At 40.6% G+C, this 13031-nt stretch overlaps 1 protein-coding gene across 4 annotated transcripts; it reads left to right on the forward strand.

The window, feature by feature from the left end:
* The first annotated feature begins 763 nt into the window (after window positions 1-763).
* On the forward strand, window positions 764-11693 carry sall4 (spalt-like transcription factor 4). Of its 4 annotated transcripts, none has more exon segments than NM_001001458.1 (4): window positions 764-835; window positions 5807-8230; window positions 9310-9602; window positions 10123-11684. In NM_001001458.1, coding segments are annotated over 4 exon segments (3204 nt in total). In that variant the 5' UTR covers window positions 764-768; the 3' UTR covers window positions 10543-11684.
* Window positions 11694-13031: the final 1338 nt, after the last annotated feature.

Consider the following 13031-nt stretch of genomic DNA (forward strand, 5'->3'; position numbering starts at 1 on the left):
CCTTGCAATGCCTTTTTTTGCACCCTTGTGTTATAGGCATTATTATACTATTATATGAATTCACCTCTCTCTGGGTACAACTATAATAACTGAATATTTCTTGACTTTGCGTCAAGAAACAATGGAGAAAAAAAAGTTTTATTCCAGGTGAAATATTGCATGATTAAATCTACAGTAATAAATATATGAAGTAAAATAGAAAATAAAAGAAGACAATTAACAAGGATCTAAATGTAAACTGTCAGCTATTTTTGTCTTTTTTTTTGGTAAGAATTTGCCCCAAACTGGAATCTAAGTTCATTTTGTTGTTGAAATCAGTTTTTTTTCCTCTCTTTTCACTTGCAAACAATCTCCCCCTATTGTGTTTACTTGGAATAAAAAAAAAAGCACTTCTGGTTGGCCGGGGGGCAGGGGCAGTGACTCACAAAACTTCATTTTTGTGTGTGTTTAATACATTCATCAGCACAGTGGCCACAGCTGCAGAGGGGGGGGACTACATTTCCCAGAGATCAGAGCGCCGCACTCCTCCCCACCTTCTGATCAATAGGCCCTTATTTGAATAATCTGTGAGTTTTTTGGACTCAGTCCAATCAGCTGTCAGGGTCTCATGATAAATGGCAATGCATTAGTGATAATCATAATTACTTAGACATGCGCATTGACGCTTGAAAGGGGGTGGGTGGGGGGTTCAATTCCACAACTCTTGGAATTTTTTGGTGGTGGAGAAAGGGAATAATTGGCATTTATTGAGCTCCTGATGGTCGGACCATGTCGAGGCGAAAGCAGCCGAACCCCCAGCACCTCAACTCGGAGGAGCAGCTCCTGGACGCGTCTGGTGAGTCGCACTGAGCGTTTCTCCCTCCCTGGGGGCGATTTATGGGGCATTTAAACCTGAAAGCAACGTGGGTTGTTGCGCTCCGTCCTGTCCCACCGACTAAGGTGAACGGGTACAGGGCTGTATTGTCTTCCCTCCCAGCCTGCAGCGTTACGGATCTCCTTCGCTTCAGCCCTGTGGCTTATACCCTCCTGCTTTTGCACTTTTCTCTCTATACCATAAGTTTCTTTATTTAATCGGAACAAATATAGTGTATATTTCCCCCACCTGTGGGGCTAATCGGGCCATGTGATAGGCAGCACCTGTGGCTGTAATTACTGCTTTGTTGGGGGCATTTCTTTTAACCCCCTATTAATATAATTCTAATTTCTGGGTGTATAATAAAGTAGGGAATGGAAGAAAATGGGGGTGACTGCTTAGTCACCCCTCAACCCCTCCCCTCCCTCACTCCCACCCTCCCTTCCATCCTTCATCCTCTTCTTAGGCATTTCCCATCTCAGTTCCCAAAATATTCTCTTTTGCTTGTGGGTCAGAGAGAACCAGCAGCAGCCTCTGTATCCATGCTGGGTAGGAAATACTTTATGTATTTACTCTATGATGTTATTATGGGGACAAGGGGGGTTAATGTATTTTTATCTCTGGGTACCTGCTTCTAAATTCTGGTTATCTAGATAGCACATGGGGTTACATTGAAATGTTCTACTTACAAAAAATCATAATCTCAAAGGTTACACTGTCCTAGTTATTACTCTTATACATCTGTAGATTGAGAACTCCTTGCATATACTTATGTGGGGGTGTCTTGTTTATGTTTGTAATGTTTGTTCTTTAAGCTGTGAGTGTGAGACTATAGCGCTGTAAATATAAGTAATAATAAGTTAATACTCAACCTAATTAATTAAATACAAGTTATAACAAGGTTTATTAAGTGCAACCAACTGCTGGAGAGGCATGGAGTTTGGCCCTTTTCCCTAAATGTAGGCACATGCTGTTATCTGGGCTCCAAATCAGCCTATTTTCTTTTTAGGGTCAGTTACTATTAACTTCAGAAATACGCTGACCAGCAGGCTATAAATGCCATGTTTAATGCATGACTGTTTTCCTTTGTGCATATGGTGGTTTGGGAAAGGGAGGGGGGAAGAAGGGTTGTAGGGAAGGGGGGGTTGTTGGATGCTGTTCCCAAATGTAAATCTCAACAGCATGCTGTTTGTAGGTGAAAAATCCCCTATGAATTATATATGCCCCCTTATATGAAAAAAAAAAATATATATATAATATTATAAAATTTTATTTATACTAAAATAAAATATATAAAATTTTAACATTGCTGTTGAAAAACTTGTTGCTAATCTCTTGTGTAATTGACAAACAATATGAGCAGCTCTGGAGCGAGTGTGTAACTATCTGTTATTTCCAAACATCCCTGCAGAATTTGTTAATCTCTCACAGGATTTCATGGCCACAAGGCATTATAGTGAAAACTTTTTTTTTTTTTTTTTTTGAGACCTTTGTATTTAAACATGTTTTGGTGTTATATATCCCCCACCCACCTCTTCCACTCTTCCATCACTGTTCAATTTGATACTTAACAGTAGGTGTGATTTTTTTTAACTCTGAACTTATACACTAGCGCCACCTTCTGGAATTGGCTACTCCCTGCGGAAGAGCACGTGTTGGATCAGTATATATGGCAGCTTTGGGGTTCTTATTTATATTTTATACAAACTAACTAGAATTTTTTAGTTTAGAATATTTTTCTCCCCACTGGATAATATAATATAATCTAGCCCTCTATTGTTTGTATTCACTTCCCACTTACAGTTACAAATCTAATTAGCAATTCTATGTCACTCCCTCCCCTTTATACAATGCAATTTTATTTTTGTTGTCTCTGAACGTACTTGGTGACTAATTAACAATCCAGGAAATCAGCAGGTGGGGGAGTTGAAGGTACAAAGCTACATATTGTAAATTATCATATAAACAAAGAGGTTGCCAATGCCTCTGTTTATCATCAGATACTGGAATCGCCCCTGATAATCTTGAAGGTTTCAAAGACTTCCACTTAGTGTTGCTAGACAATTAAACATAAATTTCTTTAAATTTTTTACTTAAACTCTTCCATTTGATTATAGTGTTTTACCTAATAAATTACAAATATATTTTCTTACTGTGACTTTAATAATATATAATCTATAAAATTTAATACAATATATTATACGTATTTGGGGTTTATCATCTCCAGTTAGGTATTACTAGGAGTTTACCATAGTAGTTGAGATTGAAATAAGACACACATCTGTCCTTGTCCTATTATAAACACTACTTGCCTAGTTAGGGTTTGACTCTTGATAGGTCCCTGTGTGTAGGTGGAGACACAGGGCGACCATTGTAGATTGGCAACATGGATATCCTTCCAACTTCACCAAACAGCGGGGGCCTTTGTCGAAGTACAACTCATGATGCCTTGTGACAGCCAAAGCATGGAAGCTGCAGTTCAACAAAACGTGGTGTCGAACGGTCCCATCTTAAATGGCTGATGGGGCCATTGACGAAAACAAAGCCCTGGGTGTATATTTCCAAAAGGAACTTTTCTCTTATGCGTTTGTTATATATAATAACTTTATTTTTCTGAAAAAAATGCTTGGTTTTTGGAGCCCTTCTGCCCTTTTTTTAAATGCAGCTCTTTAAGTAGAGGCATAAACGATTTTATTTCTATTAAGTGACCTGCAACAAAACTGATTCCTGGCAGGGCTGTTAACAAAGCTAATTCATCACAGCAGGGGTTGGGGGGGCTGTCAGTGGGGCCAGATGGCTACAACAACACAGTCAGGAGCTTGGTGTGACACTTGTAATTGTATTTTATTTTAATTTTTTTTTACTACTTCTACCACTTTTTGGAGGCTTTTATAACAAATGCACTATTGTTATATTTATATAATACTTGTATATTTTCCCCTTGTGTAATCACTGAGCATATGCATGTGGAGATGGTGTCCTTGGGTTTTTCTTTAGCCAAGGGTCAGCTGGGATTTTGTTGTGGCCACTAGTTTAACCACACACATGCGTTATCTTTATCTCTGTCACGTTTGAAGGGTTAAACAAGGCCAAACTGGCTTTTGGAGATGTCCTTTTGTGCAGTGGAAGTCGCTGGTGGGCCTGCTGGTATAACCTTTGGCTCCTTTGTGTGGGTGGCTAGTTAGTGTCAAGCTTACAGTTAGCTCTGACCTTGGTAGAATTTGTTTCTTGCCTATTGTGTGTCTATTGGTGACTTGTTTTTTGTCTCTGATCTTGGAGTCGAGAACAACGCTGGCCTTTTTTCCTTTAATGGTTTTTGACTTCAGGGGCAATTGCTTCACGAAAAACCTCCTTGAGTAATATGGACACAGGTAGGCAGCATGGACCCATGTGGGGTCTCAAAATACAAAGAATATTGTACCTATTTTTCGGTTATGATTATTATTAACATTTATTTATAAAGCGCCAACATATTCCGCAGTGCTGTACAATAAGTGGGTTTCATACATTGGACATACAGAGTAACATAAAGCAATCAATAACTGATAAGAGGTGAAGAGAACCCTGCCCAAAAGAGCTTACAATCTACAAGACTTTTTGCTGTGTTTCCCTACCTTCTATGCCATTTTGTGTACCTTTCCCCCGGTGCAGGGTGGGATTTTGATAGCTTGTACCCCAAGTTGATGGGTATAGCGGTATTGGCATACAGGGCATTTTAATCTGTGCTACAGGAAACATCGGTGTTTGACTTTGTGTATGCTCATTTGCTCCTTGGATAACCCCCTATGTGGCTTTAAGGCATACATATGCTGAGCACTAATACTGCATGAGTGAATCCGAAAAAAGAACTGACTGTAGCTGTGAATAGAATATTGTCCAGTGTCACTGGCTTCTTCTCTAGGAGATAGGTAAGTGGCTTAGCCAATTCTCATTTTTAACTGAACTGAAGAAGCTGCTTGGATGAGTAGTGAAACGTCTTCAATGATTACTTAAGTCCAGTTGCTATAGATTTATTTATCCTAGATATACCATGACCTGTATGAATGAAAATCTTCATAGTCATATTCTCATTTTTAAGTTTTTCACTAAAGCCAAATACTCCCAGCACTGGCTGTTTGAGGCTGCTGGGAGTTTTAAGGTGTCTGGTGAACTACCAGAAAACATATAATTTTTTTGTTTACCTGGAAAGGGTGCAGTTCCTTTGTATGATTCTGGTTTTTGCATGTTTGGCTTGGAAGGGTTTCAATCACTTTTGAGGACATTAACATAATTAACAATAGGCTTGCAAACCACCCCCAATGCATTTGTTAGTGATTTAATCTAAACCCCTGCTGACTTCACTGCATTCTTCTAACTTATTAGATAAATAGATGCTGAGAGATAACATTCCTGAGATTCAGAAATGGAGATGCGCTCCGGTCCCATTTCTCTGCTTTTAGCATTATATGAAAAGGCACATTTCCTACCCCACACCCCTACGTATTGTGTTCATTTATTTTTTTTATTTCACTGTTATTTGCCAATTGTAGCACTGTAACTGCAGGAGTAATTGAATGGAATAAAGTGTGGGTTTTGATTTATTTTTTTAAATTAATTAAAACTATTGGTGAACCTTAGCATTTAGTACTTGGGGTAGATTTCTGTAGCAATGTTAATACTAGAGCCGGTATTTGCTATTGCAGATGTATTTCTGCTGTGTCTAGGGGGGCTGATTTATGAATGTAGGTGCTAAATTGTGCCAGTGCAGTTACCAATAGCAACCACCAGGATAATCTATTTTCTTGTAGTAGCAAATGTGGTTGCTGCACTTTGGCACCTCCTGTGGGTAAATAAGCACTTGGATCATCTGTTTTTGGATAAGATTCTGATCTAGTGTTGTATGTTCTGACAATTTGTGGGGAATAATTGGCCAAAGAGCATATGGTTAATTTGTCTTTTTTTTTTCTTTTGCAGCTGAACAGAAGGATTGCCCAAGCAATACCGATGGAGAGAGAGCTGTGAAAAGATGCAGGATGGAAGAGACCCACATCTGTGAAAAATGTTGTGCGGAGTTCTTCGAGCTTTCTGATCTTCTTGAACACAAAAAGAGTTGCACTAAAAACCCTCCTGTCCTCATTATGAATGACAGCGAAGGGGCAATGCCCCATGATGGTTACGCAGAGGACTCTCCGGAAGGTGCCGAGGCAGAGCCTCTGGAGGTGCCAACTGTAGACAATGTTCAGCCAAAGAGTTCCTCTGTGTCTCCGGAAAAGATGGAAGAGAAAGTAGACTCTGCAAAAAAAACTGTCCCTCAGTCCACTCCTAAGACTAATGGCCTTGGCTACGTGTCAAAAACAAAGCTGTCCAACACTAATGTGACTTTACAGACCATCAATAGTACTAAAGTGGCTGTTAATCAACATGCTGCAGATGGGGTTGCGACATCGCAGTCTAACCCCAATGCTATCCCGATGATCCTTGAACAACTAGTGTGCTTGCAGCAGCAACAATTGCAGCAGATTCAGCTAACTGAGCAAATTCGCATCCAGATTGCCATGATGGCCCCGAACTCCTTGCATCCCTCTATCGCTGCTGCCACAGATCCGCTTAAGGCTCTTGGTGCACACTTATCTCAGCAACTTTCTGCAGCTGTTGCTTTGATTGGCCAGAAAGCTGGAACGCAAAGCCTTTCACTTGAGTCTTTAAAACAGAGCAAGCTACCTCATTCCACTGTGGCCATGCCTACTGCTGGTACTGTACCTCTTGCCCTTACCACATCTCTCCTAAAGCAAGAGCCTAGCTTGGGGCTCTCCACTGCTGTTGGAAGGTTTCCCAACCCTGCCTTACCTCATTCCCCAGGCACAGTCATTTTCCAAAATCCCATCAATGCTCTGGATCCTTCAAAAAAGCTCAAGGGGAAGTTCCCAAGTGTAACAACTCCTGAGACGAAGCCAGGGGGTGAGGACCAGTTCTTTAGGCACAAGTGTAAGTTCTGCGGCAAAGTCTTTGGCAATGATAGCGCTTTACAAATCCATCTACGTTCTCATACCGGTGAAAGACCCTACAAATGTAACATTTGTGGGAACAGGTTTACAACAAAAGGAAACCTGAAGGTGCACTTCCAGCGTCATAAAGATAAGTATCCACACATCAAGATGAATCCTTACCCTGTTCCGGAGCATTTGGACAATGTTCCTACTACAAGTGGAATTCCATATGGTATGTCTGTTCCGTTGGATGAGTCTAATGTAATTGTGGATACAAAATCTGGTGTGGCTGGCCTTCCCAATGCAACCAACCTCTCAAGCCTTACAGAAACTGTTCTAGGTGCTTTTCCACTTAATATGCAGTCTAGGCCATCTCCTGGTAGTGAAGGGGAGTCTGTTTCTTCTGGTGCTGTAGGTCAGGAGTCTGGCACAGACCAGAGTTTAAACTCTCCCCCTGTGAGCGGATCAAGTGAACAAGGGTCAGAAACAACTAAGCTTCAACAGCTGGTGGAGAACTTGGACAAGAATGGATCAGAAACCAATGAGTGCTTAATATGCCACAGAGTGCTGAGTTGTCCTAGTTCCTTAAAAATGCATTACCGCACTCATACTGGCGAAAGACCATTCAAATGCAAGATCTGCGGAAGAGCTTTCTCAACAAAGAGTAACCTCAAAACCCATTATGGTGTTCACAGGGCCAATACGCCTTTGAAACTGCAACATTCTTGCCCAATATGCCAGAAGAAATTTACAAACGCTGTAGTGCTGCAGCAACATATCCGAATGCATATGGGTGGGCAGATACCAAACACACCAGTGACTGAAGATGCCAGTGATGACCTTGATATTGACTCTATGATGGATGAGAAGAATGGAGAGTTGAACAACAGTTTCACTGATGAGAACCCTGATGATATCGATATGGAAGATGACGAGTTGGCAGAAAACGCATCCGGCTCAAAGCCACCAACACCACACAGTGAGACAAGAGCAGAATCCCCTGCTATGCCGTTCTCTAGTGGAACAGGCCAGGACAATCAGGTTGCTTTGCCATCGGCATTAAACTTACAAAGGCAAAATAGTGTGAAATCAAGTGAAAATGGTTCTCTGGAAAGTGATGGATTGACCAATGATTCATCCTCTGTAGGGGATCAAGAATATCCCAATGGCAAGAGTCCCACACAGTCTGAAGCCAGAACTTTTTCACCAACCAATAGCCAGTCTGACAGCATTGCATCCAAGTCGCCCCCTTCCTATAATGGACTGGATGACATAGGGTTGCTGTCAAAGGATGAGCATTCTCAGAATGGCTCCCTAAATCCTGATGGGGATGGTGCCTTGGATCTAACGAATGGCGGCTTTACCCGGAAGATCAAGGAAGAACCAGGTTTACTGCAGAATGGAGAACTAGGTAAATAACTTTCATGCAAAATGTTTTATTGGCTATTTGTTTGTTTGTTTTGTTTTTTTGTTTAAACTGAAATTCATATAGATAAATGTAACTATCCGTCTGCATTATTATATTGCTGGTTACATGGTTGACTGCCCCTTTTAACCAACTGAGCTTGGTGACAACAAAAACTACAGGAAAGTTTGACCTATCAAAAATGGCTCTGTAAGAATCCTTTTTAAAATACTACTAATCTGTGGCCCTTTAGTTTATTTGGTGGGTAGTTGGATGGGATGGTTGTTTCCATGCATCTAGAGCACCTGAGACTCTGCTTGGGATATACTTGTTTGCTAACCAGTAGACGTCTGCCATGAGGGGCAATAGAAAATGACTTGGCGTTAGGTAACTGAATGTAGCCTTGACACCGCTGCACTGTGCTGTTGCTTTTCTTAAAGGTGACTGAATAGGTGTTGTGTGTTTTCTGCTATTAACTTTGCTTTGCTAGATCCTTCCAGGGTAATGTAAACGACAAGTATTTTGCCGACGTCCAGTAGCATAGCAACTAAAAAGCTGACCTGTAAATATAACCTGCTGACTGGTTCAAGAGCAGTAGCAACCTATTTAAACCTTTTATTTAATACCACACATTGGCTTCATGACGGTACTTTTAGTGGCCCAAGCTTTCATAAGTTTGAAGACCACCTAAAATACATCGTGAATCTTTAACTTAGTCTGGTTTCTGACTATTAGATGAAGAACGGCACATTTTACTTAGGTTGGACTATATAGTCAGATTAAAACAAGTCCAGGAAAGTTATTTTCATTTCAAACTTAAGCAGTTATGCAATTAAGTTGCAGGGTCTGTACCAGGTTTGCTTACCAAATCAGCAAGTATCTTTTACATCTGATTGGATGACATAGTGTGTGTGTGTGTGTGTCTGCTTATCAGTAGGGACGAGTTGTAGAGCATATTTGGCAAAATAAAGTTCTCCCATGCAATATTATAGCAATGCACCCAGACTGGGTAACTCTTCTTGGGGTTTACAATCCAGAAATTCACTTTTTTTAGCTTAAATGCTAACATTAGTATGTCTTTACAGGCAGGTCACCTAATATGTATGTAGGTGCCCCACCAGCACTGATTAAAATGGAAGTATCCTCTGATCGCATGGCAGGTGCAGCCCAGTTCCTCGGGCCCCCAAACCTGTCGCCGGGACTGACCCCTCTTATTGTACCTCAGCGACGGTCGGCAAAGCAACATATCTGTCACACGTGCGGGAAGAACTTTTCCTCAGCAAGTGCCTTACAGATCCATGAAAGGACACACACCGGAGAGAAGCCATTTGCTTGTACAATCTGTGGGAGGGCATTCACCACAAAGGGGAATCTTAAGGTAAGTAACATTACAAAATATAGTTATTATAGTTGCAGATGTGGGGGACAATGTGGGCTGCAATAAACTCTTATTTATTGTATGGTTCTAATCCGCTTTGGTGACCAGTGCAGGTATGGGATCGGTTATCCAGAAACCCATTAGCGTTCCTAATAGCAGGATGGCCATCTCTCAGACTCCATATAATTCATGTTTTAAAAATGATTGCCTAATAAAACAGTAGCTTTAACTTGATGCCAACTAAGATGTTATTAATTCTCCTTATTGGAGGCAAAACAATCCTATTGGGTTTAATGTAGTAGTAGTTGTTGGTGGTTTAGTAGATTTGAGGTATGGAGATCCAAAGACCCCTTATCCGGAAAACAGTAGGTCATGAGCGTAACATAATGCACTGTGCCTTGGTATGGTCATGGAAACTTCAGACTTTAAGTATTTTTGATTTACATAATAGGAAAGTGTAGTGTTGGTATAAGATTCATTGGTTTGTAAACCACTTTCTAATGTCCTCTATCTTTTACAGGTCCATGTTGGAACCCACATGTGGAATAATTCTGCTCGGCGAGGAAGACGACTATCTGTGGATAACCAAATTCCTGCATTGGGAACTGATGCCAAGAAAGTGGCTGAAATCTTTCCAAAGTTCATTGTGCCTCCTACAGTCAGCATCGACCCTACCATGTGGAACCAATATGCCACAGCCCTTAGTAATGGCTTGGCTCTGAAGACGAACGAGATATCTGTTATACAGAACAGTGCTGTCCCTGCACTGCCCGTTAGCAATGGCGTTGCTCCTGTGCTCAGCACGGCTACTGTCACCAATATTGACGTATCTGCCGCGAGTGTTGCCCAGACTTTGCCCGAAATTGGGGATTCTGCTGCGGAGAGTGTGCCAAAACACCAGTTTTCACACTTTATGGAGGAAAATATTGCGGTGAACTAAAATCAAGCAGACGGGCCAATGTGTAATGGACAACCATGGTTTTTACCATTAGCTGTCATGAAATGGTTTTTCAGCAGTCTTTATATATTTTTTTTTTTGTAATGATATTCCTCCGAAAACAATCGCAACTTCTAAACCAAAACGTGAAAATTCTCTGACGCAGGCCATACTGGACAACTATAAATACAAAGAGAAAAAAAAGCTGAAAAACTGTGGCATCCTGTTTCTAAAGGTCAAATGTTTACTTAGTAAAAACTGTCTGCTGTTGCGTCAGAACTCTTTGAATGTAAATTTCTACTTCCACGGTTTATACTTTGCCGCTGCATTACCCATTTTACACTCCTAACAATCCAGTATTTATCTGTCACTGTTGGAATAACTGTAGAGAACTTGGTGGCTTTGTCACTTATTTATTTTTCATCTTCTCCCTGTTCCCCCATCTGTTTTTTATTTTTGCAATAGGACATTTGGAGACTGTTGCTTCGCTGTCACTTGGAATCTAAGAGCAGTATTAAGTTATATCCTGGTTTCCTGACCTTAACCGCACAGACCAATCGCTTTTCAGCAAAGCCTAGTGAATTTATGTTATCTACCTCATAACTTTTTAACTTTTTTTTTTTTCCCTCTTCCCTAAATTCTACTGTAAACTGGTACTGGAAGGACTCTGAGCACTGTTACTTTTTATTTTCATATTGGATGAAGTTACAAGTCTTCGACTACTGTGTGGGACGTAAATTTATTTCATTTCTTGTATATAAAAACAGGGGAAAGTACTTTTTTTGCATTTGAAAAATGAAGAGTTGTAACTTTGTTTACGAAAGGCCAAAAAAAAACAAAACTTCTTAACCAAATTGCAAACCTACCAAAAATTATATATACCTTGTAGTTGCACCTGAAATAATTCATGTCATTGCCATTTTGTGCCTTTCTTGATGGACTTGGAAATCTTGAACAAATTTTTCCTGTTTACAGTGTAATGTCGGAAGGAAGACTGCGTTCCAATGCCATGTTTCTGCAATGTGAATGTATGCCTTTTTAGGAACCTGAAATTTTTCTTTCTTGAGCATCTACTGAATGTATTAAGTGTTGGGGAGGGGGGGGTTGAGTTTTTTTCTGTTTCAGAGAATAAATTTTTGGGATGACCTTTTTCTCACAATTTTAATCTTCATTCCATTGTAAACTAAATTATATTGACACTTGGGTTTTCTACACTGCTTCTTTCCAAGTACATATGAAGGCCTGTATTATAGGTATGAACGTGTTCAGAGTTGGGGCATCATTTAGGGGTCACCCTTTCTCCATGTACAAGTCTATAATATCCGCTGTATTATATCCAAATTCATGTCTCGCTGAACTGGGAAAGAGTGAGGCTAATAGCATGCAAATAGTTTGTGTCAACATGCCATCTGGCCTATATTGTTCAGAATGTGGGTCCGATTTTACTGCAGCTATAGATTTAATGAAAACTGTCAAGAGATATCGACCTCTGCCAAGCATCTGTCTGGTACCCCTATGGGTCTCTATAGATCCCCTGTGATAATCCATCTGGTGTTTTGGAGCCTAAAGGTCCCCATACACGGGCTGATAGTAGCTGCTGAAATCAGTCCCTTGGACCCATTCAGCAGCTAATCGGCCCGTGTATGGCGCTTCCGACGGGCCAGATCTCGATCAGGCAGGTTAGAAAATCTAGTCAGATCGGGAGGAGATCCGCACGCTTGGCGACATCGCCAAGCGAGCAGATCTGCCATTATATGGGACCTTAAGGCTGATGTCCCAATTCCCAGGGAGAATTCGTCGCTACAATTTTTAAAAAGCGAGTTCCAGCAACAAGTCGCTTGTCTAACAAGTGATTACTAGAGATTTCAACAAAAGAGCGATTCTATTTCCCACAAATTCAGGTGTTATTCCCTGCCCAAAATTAGAAAATGGGTCTCATAATCATTCGGTGCGATGAGCTATTTGAAGTAGTATCGTCGGTTTATGAACTGGTGATTTATTTTCTTCTCTATGTAGACACAAAACAAGCGACTTGTCGCTGGAACTTGCTTTTTAAAGATCACAGCAACTAAATCTCCATGTGGGACATTAGCTTAATCGGCAGATGGGGTAGAATTCATTTGTTTCTACCTGCATATCTGACAATTCATCATTAACACTAATGTTTGGCACCTGATAATTTTCCATCCTGTTCAACCAACAAGGCAACCAAAATCCAAGGATTGTCTTCCACAATACATACGCCGAGTATCATGATACTTACTTTCTTTCATACTATAATATAAGTGCATGCAAATCGGCAATGATCTTTCTCGGGCTCCTTAAGTTGTTTCTCTGTAGTAAACAGTGTAAATTCAACAGCCTGTTTTTTGCCATAATACAAAGGCCTGGTGAAAAGTTGCTAATGTTGGCTAATGCTAAAATGTACACATCTATTTGACTTAAATTTGAGGATTTAAGGTGATTGTTTATGCGCTGAACATCTTGTCAAA

This window comes from Xenopus tropicalis, chromosome 10 (assembly GCF_000004195.4).
Source record: "Xenopus tropicalis strain Nigerian chromosome 10, UCB_Xtro_10.0, whole genome shotgun sequence".
NCBI classification, from domain to species: domain Eukaryota; kingdom Metazoa; phylum Chordata; class Amphibia; order Anura; family Pipidae; genus Xenopus; species Xenopus tropicalis.